The sequence below is a fragment of the Acanthaster planci genome, linkage group LG19 (genome assembly GCF_054643075.1).
Source record: "Acanthaster planci isolate LZ-2023a linkage group LG19, COTS_SCS, whole genome shotgun sequence".
In the NCBI taxonomy this organism is placed as follows: Eukaryota; Metazoa; Echinodermata; class Asteroidea; order Valvatida; family Acanthasteridae; genus Acanthaster; species Acanthaster planci.
In genome coordinates, this window is record NC_141795.1 from 8,705,638 (window position 1) to 8,726,890 (window position 21,253).

The 21,253-nt window shown below is 42.6% G+C and overlaps 1 protein-coding gene across 19 annotated transcripts in view; it reads right to left on the bottom strand.

Moving 5' to 3' along the window:
- LOC110990153 (uncharacterized) overlaps positions 1-21,253 on the bottom strand; it is a 52,003-nt gene that overhangs the window by 1,486 nt on the left and 29,264 nt on the right. For 12 of the 19 annotated variants that reach the window (XM_087130033.1, XM_087130029.1, XM_087130025.1 and 9 more), the window contains 22 exons: positions 20,517-20,720; positions 19,796-19,972; positions 19,232-19,402; positions 18,644-18,841; positions 17,928-18,104; positions 17,364-17,534; positions 15,869-16,066; positions 15,314-15,490; positions 14,491-14,679; positions 14,070-14,189; positions 13,380-13,571; positions 12,659-12,835; positions 12,100-12,270; positions 10,927-11,118; positions 10,040-10,216; positions 9,462-9,650; positions 8,622-8,825; positions 6,611-6,793; positions 5,253-5,429; positions 3,973-4,173; positions 2,054-2,257; positions 597-743 (listed from right to left, as the gene is read on the bottom strand). In XM_087130033.1, coding sequence (XP_086986159.1) covers positions 597-743; positions 2,054-2,257; positions 3,973-4,173; positions 5,253-5,429; positions 6,611-6,793; positions 8,622-8,825; positions 9,462-9,650; positions 10,040-10,216; positions 10,927-11,118; positions 12,100-12,270; positions 12,659-12,835; positions 13,380-13,571; positions 14,070-14,189; positions 14,491-14,679; positions 15,314-15,490; positions 15,869-16,066; positions 17,364-17,534; positions 17,928-18,104; positions 18,644-18,841; positions 19,232-19,402; positions 19,796-19,972; positions 20,517-20,720 — 3,996 coding nt within the window. The remainder of the gene's footprint in view (positions 1-596; positions 744-2,053; positions 2,258-3,972; positions 4,174-5,252; positions 5,430-6,610; positions 6,794-8,621; positions 8,826-9,461; positions 9,651-10,039; positions 10,217-10,926; positions 11,119-12,099; positions 12,271-12,658; positions 12,836-13,379; positions 13,572-14,069; positions 14,190-14,490; positions 14,680-15,313; positions 15,491-15,868; positions 16,067-17,363; positions 17,535-17,927; positions 18,105-18,643; positions 18,842-19,231; positions 19,403-19,795; positions 19,973-20,516; positions 20,721-21,253) is intronic. The other 7 variants (XM_087130028.1, XM_087130044.1, XM_087130039.1 and 4 more) reach the window with 5 other exon arrangements.

Sequence of the window (21,253 nt, forward strand, 5' to 3'; positions counted from 1 at the left end):
GACTAAGTTATACCATGATTTGGTGAGCAAGTTGTGGACTTTATGCAGTGCATTACTTTGTAAAATACGCCCTTATTTTGTTGTTTGAGTTACGCACTGATATATCCTGTAAGCAAAATTACGCCACTGCGTAAGCACTGTGATCTGTAAGCAAAGTTACGCCACCGCATAAGCACTGTAATCTGTAAGCAAAGTTACACCACTGCATGTGTTGTGAAATTGACTGGAGGACATCTACACATGATGTGGCCATCTGTATACAAGGGTATGGCGGATGGGTTGAAACGTCAAGCATGCCTTAACTCGCCTCTTAATGATACTGTGTGTTTAACTTGGCTGCTATGCACGGCCTATTTGTGCTGGCAAATATCGCTCAGTGGGCACGCCCCGGGGTGTCGAAAAATATGAGGTAGCGACATTATCATACAAATACTGTTGAAGTGACTCTTGTGAAGTCACACTTTGTGGCATGTGGCTGTAAATCAAAAGTTGGCCGCCATATCTGTCGTGTGCTTTTTTTAAAAAGTCGAAATTTCGGTCTAAAATAATACCATCAGTGCACGCTTAAAACTCGATATTAAGGGGACTGCACTCACGCATGACTCTGACTGGCAGGTAGCAGCACTTTCCACTGGTGCGGTTGGGTGGTATGTGACAGAAGGCATCCCTGGGGCAGCTGTCGTACGATTTGGCGCACACCAGGTCAGGAATGGTGTTATCGACGTTGCCAAGGCACGGCTCATCTGCGGAGTAAAGTCAAATAGAAGCAGATGCACCTTTTTCTAGATCTTCAAGTTTGGGAAATGAATGCATTCAACACGATTTACTTTTCACACTCACCTTCTTACAAAATAGTTGAAATCAAGATCTAAAAAAGCAACATCTTGAACTGTGATTTCAGAGTTCCAGATTCGTCAATATTTGTCAAGAAAAATGGAAGTTAGTGTCACAGAAATAGGGCGTCTTGATCCGTATCTCCTCAAACATGTATTTCACTTCTGCAATCCATCCCAAATCACACTTGAAGGAACTCAGTTTTACACCTTTTAATTTAAGCTGGAACTGTCATGGAAAATTGTTGCAACAATTGATCAACATTGTAAAGAGTTCCTGAACCTAATAAGGAAAATAAATAGGGCCGAGTCAATTCGAATAATTCACTATTCGAATATTCAACCTTCAATTTGATTGAAAATCCGAAAATTCGGTCATACCAACTGGCAGATTGTTGATGAACAAACCATATACAAAATCATTTGCAATAACACACACAATTGTACATTATGATCAGTATACTAGCTTCTCACATCTAGGAGTATCTCCAGCCACGATTTAGCAAGATTTAAGCAATGAACAATATTTCTTTCCCTGTTGTAAATTTCTTTTCCTTTTAAATTGTTTAACCCTCCTAGTGTTTTAACCGTCAAAAACAGTCAAAAATGCCTTCCAATTGACTTCCCCCAGACACGTATGGGAAATTTGACTGATATGGCAACTGTGTCAAGAATACATCAAAGCATAGGAGGGTTAATGAATAATTTACTTTTTGAATCATTAAGCTTTTCATTTGAATCTGCTTGAAACAAGCCTCCATACGCTATTTTTTTCATTTAAAGACAAAAGAAAATTTTCCCTTCTTTTCATGAATTTTGCATTCGAATATTCGAATTTGAAAAAATAATATTCGAATATTCAATAATTGATCAACTATTCGGATATCCGGCACAGCCCTAAAAATAAAATGCCAATACTTCTAGAACCAATTTATGAAAATCCAAACAGTAGAACTTGTCCCTTGAAAAGCGCTGAACAGAAACAGGAAAAAAATATGCTTGACTTTTTCCAGCAAAATTTGTTGCATTCCGTCAGGTCTAAAAATCAAATTTCCAGTGCTAAATAATGAACAGACAAAGTTTCAAAATAACTTGGTCCGCATAAAATTCCATGTCTTCTTCTCCAACCTTACTAGTTGGAGACGGGGGATTCAAGAAAGTCAACATTTTGTGTGTATGTACTTCAAGGGCAGCCCCAAGCTATGTCAAACACAACTTACTGCAATTGAGAGGCTCCCCTTGCTGTTTGAGGGATCCAATCACCACCGTGCCGTCCTTCTCGCTACACCAACACTCGCCAGTCACGGGACTGCACTGAGCAGGCTCGTACCAGCCCGTCAAGCTGCAGACGGGATCGGTGATGACAGGATCTCCTCGTTGGCGCTTCAAGTTGTTCGTCTTGAGCTCCCTGCGACACGGCGGATCTGTTGGGGGAGGGGAAGAAAAGGACCCGTAAGAAATGGGGGTAAAAACTGAGACGAAATGAACGACCGGGGTCCCGATTGAGGGAATGAAGAGAAATCTGCATGACCTCCAGCAGAGGGATTGTGACAATGACCATGAAGGCAGGTGGTTTGCAGCGACACCATGCACATGTAACTTGAAAGATCAATCTTGTTTGTATGTGTGGCTCAGAAAGGAGCCAGTTTACTTGAGTTGATTTGATAAATCTAGAAAATGCCTGAGAGTAAGCTGGCTCCTATTGGAGCCAAAAATATAAAAGAGATTGATCTTTCAAGCTACATGGTGTCATCACAAAACGCTTGCTTTTACGTATACCCACCATGCAAAGCTTCAGATCTTAAAGGACCATAAAATAATCAGGGGTAAGAGTGAAATATTAAAATAACGCTGAAAATAGTTGAATTCGTGAGCGCAAAGCATATACTGCATGGGGTCCGGGGCCCTTGAGGGGGTCCGGGGCCCTTGAGGGGGTCCGGGGCCCTTGAGTGGGCCCTGGGAAAATTTTGAAATGTAGATGCTCTGGTGCAACCGTTGATCATTTTTTTGTTCTTGCAATTTAGGCTATGCATATTTTTAATAGTTTGCTTCACATTGTCTGAAATTCCTGAAGAGGTTAAAATGAATGGAAAGAGTTACATTTACGGGCAACGCTAATTTTACCTTAAAATATAAACAGCCATCAGAAAGTGAAAACGTCCTTAAAGTGAAAAATAGCCAAGAAAAATCCAAAGCATTTACTTAGAAAACAGGTGTTTTTTTTTTCAGAAAAAGTCTCGTACGTTTATAGGTTTTATAATAGTTTTTCAGGTTCCTGATTAGGCACAGGTTTTCTCACAGATGGATATGATTATGTAAATCTAGCACTTTTTTCACTGGAGTACTAATTTACTAAAATGCAACAATCGTGGCTTGTTAAACCTCCCAAACTCCTCAACTTTTGGACAAAATCCTGAAATCTGGGGAAAAAAACCGAGAGACTGCATCCCTGAATAGCCTTGGCTGCAGGAACCCCACCTGAGATTCTGAACACAAATCTTGAAAAGACTTTGTCTTGAAACCACTGAAATGCATGGAATCACTGCACTATGTTGCAATGAAAAAGAAGGTTCAAATGAGGTGATCCCTTAAAGTAAAGGCCAGGACCCAATTTCATGGCTCTGCTAAGCACACAATTTTACAGTAACAGATTTAGAGGCTCCATGTAATAAATGAAGACAGTGAGCATGGCAAAAGGCACGCTTACCTCGGAGGAAAAATTGGCTTAAAAGCAGTGACAAAACAATGGAAATCTCTTTGTGCGCGACTGTAAGCACAATCACACCAAGCGTCGCCATGAAACAGTGCTCATGGTTAGCCAAAATTTTCTGCCATAGTAAGTACGAATTTTCTTCTAACTGTTAAGGACTGCCAAGAAATTGGGCCCAGTTCACATTTCACTCAGAAGCAAACACAATTATGAATTTGTGATAACGTATCAATAGTTACAAAATCGCAAAAGATGAACACATTTCAACTCAAGCAAATTCATCTGCAAAGGCTTTGAGACAAGTGTATTCATCTCAAGCATGGCGTTAAATCTAACGTGGGAAGAGAAGTCAAGATTTTTACCATCCCTTGCTTATCTTGGTACAGCGGTTGTCAGAAGAGACAACAAAAATCCCATCGGCTGTCTCACCTGATTCACAGATAAAGTCCTTTCCCGGTGGGATGTCCAGTTGTTCCGCAGCCAAGGAACCATCCAGATTGACGCACCAGCACTGACCAGTGGTGTCGCACTGCTTCGGAGAGAAATGCCCGCTCTTTTGGCAGCGAGGAAGCGACTGGGTGCCCTGGGGAGTGGTGATGTATTCTGTCTCACTGCAGGCCGGCAGAGGATCTGATTGCGAAAAAAAGAAGTAACAGGATGCCTCATTTCACAAAACTGTCCGGCACGTAAATGAAGAAATCAAAGACGGTATTTTGGCCCAGCTGGGTCCAATTTCGCAACTCTCCGGTAAAAATCTTCTCCAACCGTAAAAACGAAATTCTGTGCAAATGGTATGCTTATATCACAGGTGGCGAGAAACTCTGTTTGTGTGCGTACAGAAATACTACAACTCTTTGCTTACTTGATTAGCATGGGATTGTTGCGCTAAGCACAGAATGCCGATAGTAAGCATGGAATTCTGAGGTTAGCCAGGCCATGAATTGGGCCCTGATATTTGTGTGACTCATTCAAACTGGGCCCAGGGCTGGTTCAGCAGAAATCCACAACACAGTATCTGGATACTTGCGAAAGCAGCGTTATTTGTTCTTTTTACAGCTGATGTTAACAACGGAAATGACAGAATGTCGAAGAATAGGGTCTCGGTGTACTAATAATTCCCTGGTCTGCGGATTTCCTATAAATGGAAAAACAACACACAAAACGGGACTACTGTACTACCAGTAAGTCTGCAGTGAATTCTTTCTTTTTATGTTACGAAGCTCAAGCATTTGGCCAGTTGATTATCAAGAAAGACCTAACCGATAATATACAGAACGCTCTCCTATTTTTTATACCTCTTTGTGCGGAACGCGGATATAAAAAGGTGTATCGTGGGTTTCACATGTACACCCACACTCTGGACTCTGCTGAGGCAACGCACTGATATCGTCTTCATCTGTGCTAGCTGTCCTAGCTTCCAATTTTAACCTTCACAGCTGCGTGGGCTTCGAAATTGGTTCGCTGGCATTTGGCGTTTACAGCAGACGGGTCCATTTTTGTATCTTTTGCAGTAATAACAAGTTCATAAGATCGGCAGACTGCGAGCAGCTTTGTATCCGGTATTTGACTTTGGATGAGTGTCGACAGCTGCTGGTAATTTTTTGTAAGGATTTCTTCTCAGCAGATGCAAGTTAGTGACTTGGTAAGATATAGAAGTAAAGCGTTCTTATTCCCTAAAAGGTGCTCAAGGAAAGTGAGTCCAGTCCTACCTGCTGATGGTGAGCACTCAAGTTCTTGATTGACCTTGTCGTGAAAGATGGCCGTACATGGTTGGCAGTAGTCGACGTGGCAGGCTGCCTCGGGATGACTCTCACATGTGCCAGTCATGCATGGTGATACCAAGCACGTCCGCACTGGACCAGTATCGTGACAGATGACGTCAGAGCCTGAAATACAGTGGAAGACGCAGCTGCGTCAGGTTGGTTCGTAGCATCACGTTGCAGTTCAGTATTTCAAAAAGGCAAAGGTTACTCACGAGCGAAGTACCCAACGTCACACCAGCTTGGGCATGCTCGCCGAGTGTGAGTCAGTGTCAAACCCCGCTAATAGGACCAACCCCAAGATTTGGCACTTTAAATCACTGTACATGGGCAAAACCCAACCATGAGACTCTTTTGTTGAGCCCTAGCTGTCATCGCCAATATTCTCATCATTTCTCATGAAAGATGGCTGTACATATGGTCGGCAGTAGTTGACATAGCAGTAACTCCATGTCTATTCCGAGAAAACTCACGCTTTTTAATGAATTACATTAATTCACTCATAGTTAGGGAGTCAGGTGTGTTAGAATCCCACCTAGGTCAGCATGTGGATTGGGTTTTTGGTCCCAGCCTGTTGCCGTGGGTTTTCCCTGGAATATTAATCCAGGGTTTCCTCCCACCTCTAAAACTGAACATTTCTTCACTGTCTTCTTAACTTGTCACTTCATGTTGCGATTGTCACTGAATGCGCTGTTGCATGAACAGAAATAAATAAATGCACGTACAGCTCGGGGATATTTGGATCCTAACAAATAATTAAATACAAAACGTAACCGAACAGTTGCACGTTGATCAATTATTCATAAATACCTCGGAGAGTTTCCCTATTTAACAACGCGCAGAGTGACCGTGTATTAATATTTGATAATGCCCGCTGCAATTTGATAATACCCGCTGCATAAAAAACGTGCCGTCACCTGGATACGAGACAGTTTAATCCATCCCTATTGGGCAAGCATCTATGTGAGCCTCAGCATGCAGAACACACCACGTGCACAGCAAGTCAATATAAGGCGATTCTTCTGGACAACTTGCACAAGGAATATACCATAAAATGGACGGGGATGTTTAGGATAAGGAAACTAAAATTCTAGAACAAAATCTTTGGAAATCTATCATCTATTGACGTCTTTTGACTCTCTGACTAAAAAAAGGTATCTATGAATGGGAATAAATATGTGCTTGGCAGGACTTGAACTCAATGTTTAAGACTGGCTCGGGGGATTATATTCATTCCCTTATCACTAGGGTAAGAGATATAATTGCAGCTCTAGAAATAAAGCAGAAATCACACTCAAGTCACTCACTGATTGGTGGGCCCGAGCAGCTGTCAACGACTTGGTCATTTTCGTCATAGAACTTGACAGAGCACCCTCCGCAGCGGCTGATGCGACATGTGGCGTGGGGGCGCTCTTCGCAAAAAGCATCGATGCAGAGGTCGTCGGGGCAGGAGTGGGCGACTGTGAAAAATGCAGGGCACTCCGACAGAGCTTCGGGAGGAAAGAAAAGACAAGAAAAACAAAAATGCGAAAGCCAAATTTGCTTCACAGGGTTTGCCCTCAACTTTTTTTCTCACTTGCCAGCCGGACCAGCAGAGCTTTTTACCAGTCCGCCAGCACTTTCACTAGTCCGCGTCTTCCCCTAATTTCAACATTCTTTTTTGGCACTAGTGTTTTCTGCTCCAACATCATGCATAACAGTGTGCACTCGGTGCCGACTGTTGCTTAATTGTTGATGAGTAATCACAATGGCCACCGGACCAAAATATTCATGAGTACAACTCTACTCAAGCAAATTAAACACACAATCCAAGAAACAGAGAGAAAACCATGTCGTTATGAACAGTTTATGTACATGTACGTTTTATGCAGTATGCACAAGTACACACACATACGTACACTACATTTACGCCCGGCGATATGTACATGTACATACAGTACATGTCCGTTCTAGACTGTGTCCAGTACCCAGGGGCCCACTCCACAAAATGGTTGTACTTCTGCGCGTGAGCTCATTCATATTTTGTGATCCTATGGGGTGTTTACAATAAGACATGTCATAATCAGAAGGGATCATAGAAATATTTCTATATATCCCGAATTTGAGACTGATAATTTCCAGTTCAGGGTATTCAGAGCTGAGCGCATAGTTTTACTACTATTTTGGAGGTATCTTCGGGACAGGCGAATAAACAAAATTTCGTGGCTAACCCCCATAAAATTGAAACAAAAAGTGATTTTCTGGCCACAATCTTGAATTTCCAGTGAAAAAGCAGAGGCCAACCTCTTCCCAAGAGTCAACAGGTGGAGCTATTTTAGTCTGACTTTGCAATGTTTTCTGTGGGTGTGTACTTGGTGTAATGCAACCCGTAGTGCGCGAACCAAACACGAAATCACAACCGTGACATCGCTGGTGTCACAACTACCAATGACCAGATGGGATTTCAAGCTATTCATGGTGACAGACGACTAAGATGGAAAGCTTGCGGTAAGCACCATGCAATATCTCTTTTTGAGTCTGTGTGGTTCTGATAAGAACCGGAGAGGCTCAACGTCTCCTGACGACGGACAGAGCACACTGTCCGAAACGTTGAGCCTCTCCGGTTCTTATCAGAACCACACAGACTCAAAAAGAGATATTGCATGGTGCTTACCGCAAGCTTTCCATCTTACCAATGACCAATCGGAAAAATCAGTATTGCATATTCATAGTAATGTAATGCATATGCACACACCATACACACTCGGCATGTCATTCGCGTGGGATGCATATTCATGACATATATATGTACCTCTATGATGCAATGCGTGAAAGCCCATGCTGATTTAGATTTTGTAGCAGAACCAACGTCAAGTCATAGCATCGTCGAGTGTACCGGCCACACGTGGCAGTACAGTAAACGGCCCACAGGTGCGATTGCGCCGCAAAGGCGTTGCGGAACAGAAGTTTCAGAGGATTTGCTGCCGCTGCATTCATAGACTTCAGCATTGCGTCTGCTGGGCTGGTGCCAGGGACCAAAATTTTCTTGATTGGCAAAAGGTTCTATTTTATTTGGTTCAAATTCCAGCATACATCACAATCAACTGTTTCGCCACTTATTTTAGAATACTGTTTTACTAGACTTTACTCGAATTTGGCTAGCGGACAAGTGTTAAGGCCCAGTTAAAAACAAACCATCAGTCTAATCTGAGGTTGTATTCAAATTGCTTGGCTATGGCTTACAATAACACCCCACTCTATGGGTTGCGGCTCATACCACCGTCATTGACATGTGCACGATATCGAACCACAGCCAACTTAATCGCAAATGGATTTTACCTTCGTAGCAAACGACGCGCCATGGACAGCAGTTGCCCTCCTCCGTGGCCACCACCTGGCACAGCGGTGGTAGGTTGCTATCCCTGGCCACGCACTTGACAGCCTTGCAGGATGCCAAGCCGGTCTCCTCGCACATACAACGATTGCACCCCTCCATCCACGTCTCACCAGCGTCGTGCTTGCGATTGGACGAGTCTTTGCACTCTGCCAAAGATAGAACGGACTGGATTAATCGCATAAACTGGCCAACCCTACAGGCTAGCTTACACTTTTCAGTAAAGTGAAGCACAGAACTTCACTATTTAGTGAACTTATTTTGAGTCAAAAGGGGAAGAAAGTACTTCTTTTAAATGTAGAGAAATTTTCGAGAAGTTCCAAGCATCAGAATATCAAACCCTTGAAACTTTCACAATTCATACACCCTCTAGGTTGTTTCTAAGGGTGGCAACTGTCTTATAAATTTAATCTAAATACAATAAAAAATGTAGTTCTATTTGAATATTGACTTTGTTAAAAATTCACAATCACTTTAGTAAACATCAATAATGCTTGGTATTTGGACAGAGGTGTGTTATAAAATACATGTGGACTAGCACAATTTGGTCACTTGTGCAAGTCCATGACGCCTCAGGCCTTTGAGTGACTGGGGTCCTGTTTAAATTGACCCTTGGCCTCAGGAAATAGGACCCTCTTCTGGTCACTCACAGTCCCTCAAAGTGCATAGACGTGGACTAGTGAGCTCACTGACACTCAGTACGTATATAATATTTCTCAAAAACCACATGACCTATAGCCACAGTGTAACCAAAACAATGTCATTTGGAAAAAATTTTGACCTACCAATCTCATCCACTTTGCCTTCAATGGAGCAGTCCAGTTTTTGGTTATGGTCATCATAAAATACGACATCGCAGGGTTTACAGTAGTCAGTGTAACAAACAGCATCTGGGTAACGCTCACACTCGGCAAGCTCGCAAAGCACAATGAGGCACGTTGGGGGTGACCAATCGGGACAATCCGGTAAGATTTCTTTTGAAAGAGTGTCAAAAAATGTTTAAAGATGGAATTAGGGACAATGAGATAACTCAATGCCGTTAAGTAACATGTTTAGAGCCATCTAAAACATTCAATTTAATATTTCTAGAAAGGTATGCTCTTGCTGAGAATATGATAATTTCAGGGGTGAAATAAAAGAACTAAGTCGGGCTTGATCAATCAGATATGGGCAGTCGAGCCCATCACAAGTCTCTTCAAGTCATTCACAAGTCCACCACAAGTAAGTCATCCAGTCTTTGGAAAAAGAAATCCTTTCTGAGAGTTCACCTTGACACTTGCGACTGGACTCATGAGGCAACCTGTGGAAGGACTTGTTACAGTTTCAGCCATCACACTGGATATGGGATTGTTTCATCACTTACCCACCGGGCCTCCCTCGCATGGAACTCGTTGGCCGTTCTCATCAAAGTACTTAGCCACACAGCCGCCGCATCTGCTGATGAGGCACGTGGCCTCTGGATGACCCTCACAGGGTGCATCACAGAGTGTGTCTGGGCAGGATGGGGCAACTGAGGAACCTTCCGGGCAGGCTGATATAGCTGGAGTGGAAAAAGGTCACACACAAAAGTTTGGTTACTTCTAGTCAGGATAACTTATCCTTTCACTGAAACCTCTGGTTTCCACTGCTGTTGAATTGAATACAGGTGTGTTCACAATAATGCGCCACCAAAACTTTGCAACGTGTTAGCCAATCACAATGGGCAAAATCTGTTGACAGTTTCCAAACATGCATTGGGTCGACAGATTTCGCGCATTGTGATGCGACGTGCTGCAAACTCTTGGAAACGCACACCTGAGAAACTTCATTGACTTGGGATAAAAAGGAGCTGTTACCCTGACTTAACTTGAGAGAAAATGGCTTACAACTTGACTTAAACAAATTTGACTTGCCGACACAAACACTATCCACTTTTGTTGAAAACAATGCAAGACAAACATGTATTAATGACTATGAAAACCCAAACCTGTCCATTGTATCGGTTGATACAGGAGATGGCACATTATGATAAAACCAAAAAATTGCTAAGCATTTCAGGTCACATCAACAGTAAATGTTATCACAAAAGGTGCACGAAAGTACCAAGTCTAGACAGGCTCTACAAATTTACTTTAGAACCCCAAAAATTATCAAACACAAATAGTGAATAAAAACATACATTCTAAATATTCTTTTGTATTCTATTGAGAATCAAATTACGGATTAACTACGATCGAATGTAAAGATCTGACTCTTCAAGTCAATCCTTACCTTCTTCACAGACCATTTTGGAAGGGCAGCATTCGTCGGGTGTTTGTTTGGCCCAGTAACACCTGTCAGGGAGGGGTGGAGCATGACCACACTCGTGGGATATGCAGACAGGGGTGAGGGATGGAGAACACTCACAGGTCATGCAGGTTGCTTGCCAACGCTCACCCACACGGTAACCGCCCTCACAGGTGGCTGGGGGTGGAGGTATAAAAAAAAAACTGTCCTTCCATGTTTGAGTTCGGGGGCTTGACGTTTGGGGGTTTAGGGTTGCTGCAGGTATAGTATTTCTGTTGCTACAGGTGAAGTACTTTGGTTGCTACAGGTATAGTATTTCTGTTGCTACAGGTAAAGTACTTTGGTTGCTACAGGTATAGTATTGTGGTTTCTATAGGTATAGTATTTTGGTTGCTACAGGTAAAGTACTTTGGTTGCTACAGGTATAGTATTGTGGTTTCTACAGGTATAGTATTTTGGTTGCTACAGGTATAGTATTTTAATTGCTAGGGGTATGGCATTTTTGTTGCTACACATAAAGTCCTTTGTTGTTATAGGTAAAGTACTTGGGTTTCTTCAGGCATAGTACTTTGGTTGCTTCAAGTGTAGTATTGTGGTTTCTACAGGTATAGTCTTTTGGTTGCTACAGGTATAATATTTCAGATGCTAGAGGTAAGGTATTTTTGTTGCTACAGGTAAAGTACTTAGGGTGATAAAGGTATAGTACTTTTGTTGTCTACATGGTGCTAACGGAACAGTGTTATTGTTGCTTCCGGTAACGTACTTTGGGTGCTACAGGTATAGTATTTTGGTTGATGCAGGTATAGTATTTTGGTAGCTACAGGGAAAGTACTTTGATTGCTAGAGGTATAGTATTTTGATTGCTAGAGGTAAAGTGCTTTTGCTTGAGGTACTCTGGTTGCTACAGGTATAGTACTTTGATTGCTGGGGGATAGTATTTTGGTTGCTACAAATAGAACCCTTTACTGGTCATTCACAGTCCCTCAAGCTAGGTGCACAGACGTACAGTAGTGACCTCGTCACTGAATGTCCATATGTATGCTGTATGTCAAGGTACCGGATCACCTAGGGCCATTGTAACAAATACAATTTTGGGGTGCAAAAATAATTCTACCGGAAGTGGAAACAATTTGGATGAACCAATTTCATCCACCTTACCTTCAACGGAGCAGTCCAGTTTCTGGTTATGATCATCATAAAATACGACATCGCAGGGTTTACAGTAGTCAGTGTGACAAACAGCATTTGGGTAACGCTCACACTCGGCAAGCTCGCAAAACACAATGAGACACGTTGGGGGCGACCAGTCGGGACATTCCGGTAAGGTTTCTTTAGATAGTGTCAAAAATGTTTAAAGATGTAATCAGGAATAAGATAATTTGATGCAGTTTAGTTGCCCATTTGAAGCCATTTAAAAATCGTTCCTGGAAACAAATGCTGTAGCTGGGAATCGATAATTAACTTCAGGGGTGAAATCAAAGAAGTAAGGCTTGATATATCAGATATGGATAGTCAAGTCCATCACAAGTCCCTCCAAGTCATTCAGTCTTAGGCCAAGTCACAAGCTATTCAGATGAAGTGTGACAAAAGCATTCCTTTCTAAGCATTCCCCCTGTTGAATTCACCCCCCTTGTGAGGGGAATTACGAGGTACGTTTTAAAAGCACTTGTGATAGTGTCAACCATAACACTGGATATAGCACTGTTTCTTCACTTACCCACCGGTCCTCCCTCGCATGGAACTCGTTGGCCGTTCTCGTCAAAATACTTTGCCACACAGCCGCCACATCTGCTGATGAGGCACGTGGCCTCTGGATGACCCTCACAGGGTGCGTCACAGAGTGTGTCTGGGCAGGACGGGGCAACCGAGAAACCTTCTGGGCAGGCTGATATAGCTGGAGTGGAAAAAGGGTCATAAACAAAACTTTAAGACTTTTAGTCGGGATTACTATTCCTTCACTGAGATGTCTGGTTTCCAGTGCTGTTGACTTGAATTGCTGACTCCGACTTGAGTCAGACTCAAATTGGAATTTTGTCTTGTATTTGATTTGACTTGGGAAAGATAGGAGTTGTAATCCAACTTGACTTGAACAAATCTGACTCACAGACGGAGACACTACCAACCTTTGTCAAGACAAATCTGAGAAAACAGGTATTTATTACTATTAAGCAAAACCAAATCCCTGTTTTATCATTTGAAAAAGGAGAATATCATAATGAAGTATTACAAAGCATCACAGTTCACCTTGGGAAATGATGTGACAAAAAGAGCACAAAAGTAAAAAAAAATCAATTATGACACAAAATTGGCTTAAAAAATGACTTCCAAACCAAAAAGTCACTTTCTTAACATTCTGTTGTATTTCATGAGATTTAAATTGCATGTTAAAAGAGACCAATTTTAAAAATCTGACTGTATTTTTATGAGTCAATCCTCACCTTCTTCACAGACCCTTTTGGAAGGGCAGCATTCGTCGGGTGTTTGTTTGGCCCAGTAACACCTGTCAGGGAGGGGCGGAGCTTGTCCACACTCGTGGGATATGCAGACAGGGGTGAGGGATGGAGAACACTCACAGGTCATGCAGGTTGCTTGCCAACGCTCACCCACACGGTAACCGCCCTCACAGGTGGCTGGGGTGGAGGTTTGAGAAAAAAAATCACATCCCCCTTCAACGTTTTGTTTCTGATTTGTTGTAGTTTAGGGGAGATTGATTCAGGATTGTGAGTTTTTCTGGGGAGGGGGGTTGGGAGTGGGTTTTGGGCCAGGTTTAGGTTTAGGATTAGGTCGGGGGTTGCGATTTGGGTAAATTTTGGGGTTTGGGGTTAATATCTACAAAACAAAACAAAAATCCCACAACATAAAAGGCAATTTCTAGCCAAGAGGTACTGTATATGAAGCACAATATGGGGCCGAGAGTACCCCCCCGCCTTTGTGTTGGTCATTGTTTGATCGGAATCTCAGGAATTCTTTATACACTTCTAGGGGGGGATGTGCTGGTTAACAATTATCTAGAGTGTGTATAGGGATTGGACATGTGGGGGGGGGGTATCCCTCAGCCCCATATCGTGCTGGGTATAAGGTACTGGCAGCTAATTATTCATGAACAGGTAAGTAAGTCCCATCCTCACCAGTGTCACACGTCTTAGCTCTGCATGCTGGGATGCCCGTCTCCATACATGTGCACTCATTACATCCCTCCATCCACGTCTCGCCCTCGTCATGTTTGACATTGGAGGAATCCTTACACTCTGAATACGGGGAACCAGACCAGAGACAAATAAAAGGACACCTGAGACATGAGAGGGTCCTCAACTGGTGCCAATGGCCAGAAAAACAAAGGGAAAGTATGGCACAATGATTCTTACGATAAAGTCAGCCATCTTGAATCAACATTACCCCAAGTACTAGTGTGCATTGATGTTCACTACAGTGACCTCAATGCCAATCCATGAGTATATTACTTCTCCACAACATCCCGTGTCATTGCAACTAAAATATTTGTAGTCTGAACTAAACTTCTACCTTAAGTCATCAGTAATTCAGACCTACCAATTTCATCCACTTTGCCTTCAACGGAGCAGTCCAGTTTCTGGTTAAGGTCATCATAAAATACGACATCGCAGGGTTTACAGTAGTCAGTGTGACACACAGCATCTGGGTAATGCTCACATTCGGCAAGCTCGCATAACACAATGAGGCATGTTGGGGGCGACCAGTCGGGACATTCCGGTAAGGTTTCTTTTGAAAGTGTTTTGAGATAAAAATTAGGGAAAATGAGATAATTTAATGTGATTCAGTTGCCGGTTTGGAGCCATATACAATATTCACAAATACCTCAGACAGTCTCCCAATTCAACAATGTGTAATCTGATGGTGTATTTAACATTTGATAATATGCCCACTGAGAAGTGACAATGCCTGCTGCGTCAACCAATGCTGGCACCTGGATACAAGACAGTTTAATCGATTCTGATTGGTCAAAAGTCTGTGCGCACATGGCTCACCATGCGCACACCAAGTCTATACAAGGAGATTCTTCTGATGAACTACTTGCACAAGCAATATACCATCCAATAGACAAGGGTAGTCAGTGAAGTTGAAAAGCCAGTTCTGTCCCGGGACAGACAACGTGTCTAATAATTTTTGTTTTCCTCATTCTTAAGGCTTTGGTTAGTCTGTAGATACATGGCATTTGATCAAAACGAAGTCAAAAACCAACTGGAATTTTTGTTATTAAATGTACATCATTGGCCTTCTTTTTGCCTGTCAAACTTCCTTGACTACTTTTTTGCTGTATGTGGAAGGGCCTTGTGGAATGACAAGTAATGAACTCAACCAATAGTAGTGGATATAGCATTGTTTCTTTACTTACCCACCGGTCCTCCTTCGCATTGGACTCGTTGGCCATTCTCATCAAAGTACTTAGCCACACAGCCGCCGCATCTACTAATGAGGCACGTGGCCTCTGGATGACCCTCACAGGGTGCGTCACAGAGTGTGTCTGAGCAGGACGGGGCAACCGAGAACCCTTCGGGACAGGCTGATATAGCTGGCAAGACAAAAGACATCATACACAAAACTTTTAACCCCTTCAAATCGTGATTGTCATTCTTTTCATTTTGTGAGGTACTTTCACCAATTTCAACTGTTGCTCTGGTTAACTTTCCATCTGAGTTTCTAGGCTTTTGCACACAACATGTCTGAGAATTTCTCACAACTGAACAAGATTAAGTCTTCCTTTTTTGCCTTTATTCCGGTATGGCTAATCAGGCCTGCGAGCTATAACGTTTCAGCTTATTTTCAGGCACGGTAAGACACGTTTAAAATTACAAAAACAGTTATCAAAAAGTCATTTTCCAAATATTCCACCATATTTCACATTTAAATTGTAAGTTGTACGAATCTGAGTCTTCAAGTCAATCCTTACCTTCTTCACAGACCCTTTTGGAAGGGCAACATTCGTCGGGTGTTTGTTTGGCCCAGTAACACCTGTCAGGGAGGGGTGGAGCTTGTCCACACTCATGGGGTATGCAGACGGGGGTGAGGGATGGAGAACACTCACAGGTCATGCAGGTTGCTTGCCAATGCTCTCCCACACGGTAACCGCCCTCACAGGTGGCTGGGGCTGAAGGTTTAACAACAGAACAGTCCTTCCAAGTTTGAGTTTGGGGACTTGAGGTTTGGGGCTTTTGGTTAGGGGGAGGCTTCGGGGGAGGATTTCTTTATTAAGGGAAGGTGTCACAGGTATATTTTTTTGGTTGCCACAGGTACAGTATTTTGGTTGCCACAGGTACAGTATTTTGGTTGCCACAGGTACAGTATTTTGGTTGCCACAGGTACAGTATTTTGGTTGCCACAGGTACAGTATTTTGGTTGCCACAGGTACAGTATTTTGGTTGCCACAGGTACAGTATTTTGGTTGCCACAGGTACAGTATTTTGGTTGCCACAGGTACAGTATTTTGGTTGCCACAGGTACAGTATTTTGGTTGCCAAAGGTACAATATTTTGGTTGCCACAGGTACAGTATTTTGGTTGCCACAGGTACAGTATTTTGGTTGCCACAGGTACAGTATTTTGGTTGTCACAGGTACAGTATTTTGGTTGCCACAGGTACAATATTTTGGTTGCTACAGGTACAATATTTTGGTTGCTGAAGTATTTTGGTTACTCCAGGTCTAGTACTTTTTGGCAATACACAGCAAGACAGTAAAACTAGCAAATGCCGTGTGACTATCTCTCGGCTCATCAAAATGCGCAATCTGTGGGGGATGTATTACAATTAAATTCATAATTAACACACCTCTTCGTGGTCATTGTACTTGTTGGCTGAAACACAATCATGTGGGGTTTACTGATATAACCTAATTCATGGAATGTGCATCAGTGCACCGAAAACATGCAATTTCCTTATTATGGTGCCCAATTGAGCACTGTTCCCAAAAGGTTTGACTGCTTACAGTACGCTTATATATAAAGATTAAAAACTGATCTTGGAAATTGGAAGTGGTTTTTTTTGTAATTATTGTGCTGCATATAAGTTCATGGTTGTGTTAAAACAGTTCAGTCAGAAATCACCCAAAAGTTTTTCTCATGAAACATTTTGGACACAGGTGTGTTATAAATCAAATATGGACTGAAATAATTCAGTCACTCCTGAATGTCTGGACCTTCTTTGGGCATCTGAGTGACCAAAAGAGGGTCCTAAATGACCAGTGGAAATAGAACTCTCTTCTGGTCACTTACAGGCCCTCAAGGTGCATAGATGTGCACTACTGACCTCACTAACAGGCTATGCGTGTATACTGTATGTCAAAAAAAACAAGATCACCTTGGGCCACTGTAACCAAAACAATTTCAGGAAACAACAAACTTCTATCTCGGTGGGAAATAATTTGGACGAACCAATTTCATCCACCTTACCTTCAATGGCGCAGTCCAGTTTCTGGTTATGATCATCATAGAATACGAAATCGCAGGGTTTACAGTAGTCAGTGTGACACACAGCATCTGGGTAACGCTCACATTCGGCAAGCTCGCAAAACGCAATGAGACACGTTGGGGGCGACCAGTCGGGACATTCCGGTAAGGTTTCTGTTGAAAATGTGTCAAAAATGTTTAAAGGTGTAATCAGGAATAAGATAATTCGATGCAGTTTGGTTGCCCATTTGAAGCCATTTAAACATCATTTGATACAATATTCCTGGAAACAAATGCTGTAGCTGGGAATCGATAATTAACTGCAAGGGGTGAAATAAAAAAAGTAAGGCTTGATATATCAGATATGGATGGTCAAGTCCATCACAAGTCCCTCCAAGTCATTTCGTCTTAGGCCAAGTCACAAGCTATTCAGATGAAGTGTGACAAAAGTATTCCTTTCTATTGCATTCGGCCTGTCACTTGTGAGGGGAATTATGAGGCACGTTTCGAAAGCCCTTGTGATTGTCTCAACTATTACACTGGATATAGCATTGTTTCTTCACTTACCCACCGGTCCTCCCTCGCATGGAACTCGTTGGCCGTTCTCATCAAAATACTTTGCCACACAGCCGCCGCATCTGCTGATGAGGCACGTGGCCTCTGGATGACCCTCACAGGGTGCGTCACAGAGTGTGTCTGGGCAGGATGGGGCAACCGAGGAGCCTTCTGGGCAGGCTGATATAGCTGGAGTGGAAAAAGGGTCATAAACAAAACTTTAAGACTTTTAGTCGGGATTACTATTCCTTCACTGAGATGTCTGGTTTCCAGTGCTGTTGACTTGAATTGCTGACTCCGACTTGAGTCAGACTCAAATTGGAATTTTGTTTTGTATTTGATTTGACTTGGGAAAGAAAGGAGTTGTAATCCAACTTGACTTGAACAAATCTGACTCCCAGACAGAGACACTACCAACCTTTGTCAAGACAAATCCCAGAAAACAGGTATTTATTACTATTAAGCAAAACCAAATCTCTGTTTTATTATTTGAAAAAGAAGATTATAATGAAGTATTACAAAGCATCACAGTTCACCTTGGTAAATGATGTGACAAAAAGAGCACGAAATTTAAAAAAATCAATTATGAAACAAAATTGGCTAAAAAATGACTTTCAAACCAAAAAGTCACTTTCTTAACATTCTGCTGTATTTCATGAGTTTTAAATTGCACGTTGAAAATGATCAACTGTAAAAATCTGACTGTATTTTTATGAGTCAATCCTTACCTTCTTCACAGACCCTTTTGGATGGGCAGCATTCGTCGGGTGTTTGTTTGGCCCAGTAACACCTGTCAGGGAGGGGCGGAGCTTGTCCACACTCGTGGGATATGCAGACAGGGGTGAGGGATGGAGAACACTCACAGGTCATGCAGGTTGCTTGCCAACGCTCACCCACACGGTAACCGCCCTCACAAGTGGCTGGGGCTGAAGGTTTAACAACAAAATAGTCCTTCCATGTTTGAGTTTAGAGGGTTAAGGTTTGGGGCTTTTGGTTTGGGAGAGATTTTGGGGGAGGATTTTTTTTATTTGGGGGGTGCCACAGGAAAAGTGCTTAATAGGTTGCTCTTTGGGCATCTGAGTGACCAGAAGAGGGTGCTAAATGACCAATGGAAATAGAACTCTCTTCTGGTCACTTACAGGCCCTCAAGGTGCATAGATGTGCACTACTGACCTCAATGACAGGCTATGAGTGTATACTGTATGTCCAAAAAAACAAGATCACCTTGGGCCACTGTAACCAAAACAATTTCAGCCAACAACAAACTTGTATCTCAGTGGGAAATAATTTGGACGAACCAATTTCATCCACCTTACCTTCAATGGAGCAGTCCAGTTTCTGGTTATGATCATCATAGAATACGAAATCGCAGGGCTTACAGTAGTCAGTGTGACACACAGCATCTGGGTAACGCTCACATTCGGCAAGCTCACAAAACACAATGAGACACGTTGGGGGCGACCAATCAGGACATTCTGGTAAGGTTTCTGTTGAAAATGTGTCCGAAATGTTTAAAGGTGTAATCAGGAATAAGATAATTTGATGCAGTTTAGTTGCCCATTTGAAGCCATTTAAACATCATTTGATACAATATTCCTGGAAACAAATGCTGTAGCTGGGAATTGATAATTAACTGCAGGGGGTGAAATCAAAAAGTAAGGCTTGATATATCAGATATGGGTGGTCAAGTCCACCACAAGTCCCTCCAAAGTCATTCAGTCTTAGGCCAAGTCACAAGCTATTCAGATGAAGTGTGACAAAAGTATTCCTTTCTATTGCATTCGGCCTGTCACTTGTGAGGGGAATTATGAGGCACGTTTCGAAAGCCCATGTGATTGTCTCAACCATTACACTGGATATAGCATTGTTTCTTCACTTACCCACCGGTCCTCCCTCGCATGGAACTCGTTGGCCGTTCTCGTCAAAATACTTTGCCACACAGCCGCCGCATCTGCTGATGAGGCACGTGGCCTCTGGATGACCCTCACAGGGTGAGTCACAGAGTGTGTCTGGGCAGGATGGGGCAACCGAGGAACCTTCTGGGCAGGCTGATATAGCTGGAGTGGAAAAAGGGTCATAAACAAAACTTTAAGACTTTTAGTCAGGATTACTATTCCTTCACTGAGATGTCTGGTTTCCAGTGCTGTTGACTTGAATTGCTGACTCCGACTTGAGTCAGACTCAAATTGGAATTTTATCTTGTATTTGATTTGACTTGGGAAAGACAGGAGTTGTAATCCAACTTGACTTGAACAAATCTGACTCCCAGACAGACACACTACCAACCTTTGTCAAAACAAATCTGAGAAAACAGGTATTTATTACTATTAAGCAAAACCAAATCTCTGTTTTATCATTTGAAATAGGAGACTATTATAATGAAGTATTACAAAGCATCACAGTTCAGCTTGGGAAATGATGTGAGAAAAAGAGCACAAAAGTTTTAAAAAATCAATTATGACACAAAATTGGCTTAAACAATGACTTCCAAACCAAAAAATCACTTTCTTAACATTCTGTTGTATTTCATGAGATTTAAATTGCACGTTAAAAGAGACCAACTGTAAAAATCTGACTGTATTTTTATGAGTCAATCCTTACCTTCTTCACAGACCCTTTTGGAAGGGCAGCATTCGTCGGGTGTTTGTTTGGCCCAGTAACACCTGTCAGGGAGGGGCGGAGCTTGTCCACACTCGTGGGATATGCAGACGGGGGTGAGGGATGGAGAACACTCACAGGTCATGCAGGTTGCTTGCCAACGCTCTCCCACACGGTAACCGCCCTCACAGGTGGCTGGGGGTGGAGCTTTAACAACAGAACAGTCCTTCCAAGTTTGAGTTTGGGGACTTGAGGTTTGGGGCTTTTGGTTTGGGGGAGGTTTCGGGGGAGGATTTCTTTATTAAGGGAAAGTGTCACAGGTACATTATTTTGGTTGCTCCAGGTATAGTATTTGGTTGCTCCAGGTACATTATTTTGGTTGCAACAGGTACAGTATTTTGGTTGCCACAGGTACAGTATTTTGGTTGCCACAGGTACAGTATTTTGGTTGCCACAGGTACAGTATTTTGGTTGCCACAGGTACAGTATTTTGGTTGCCACAGGTACAGTATTTTGGTTGCCACAGGTACAGTATTTTGGTTGCCACAGGTACAGTATTTTGGTTGCCACAGGTACAGTATTTTGGTTGCCACAGGTACAGTATTTTGGTTGCCACAGGTACAGTATTTTGGTTGCCACAGGTACAGTATTTTGGTTGCCACAGGTACAGTATTTTGGTTGCCACAGGTACAGTATTTTGGTTGCCACAGGTACAGTATTTTGGTTGCCAAAGGTACAAT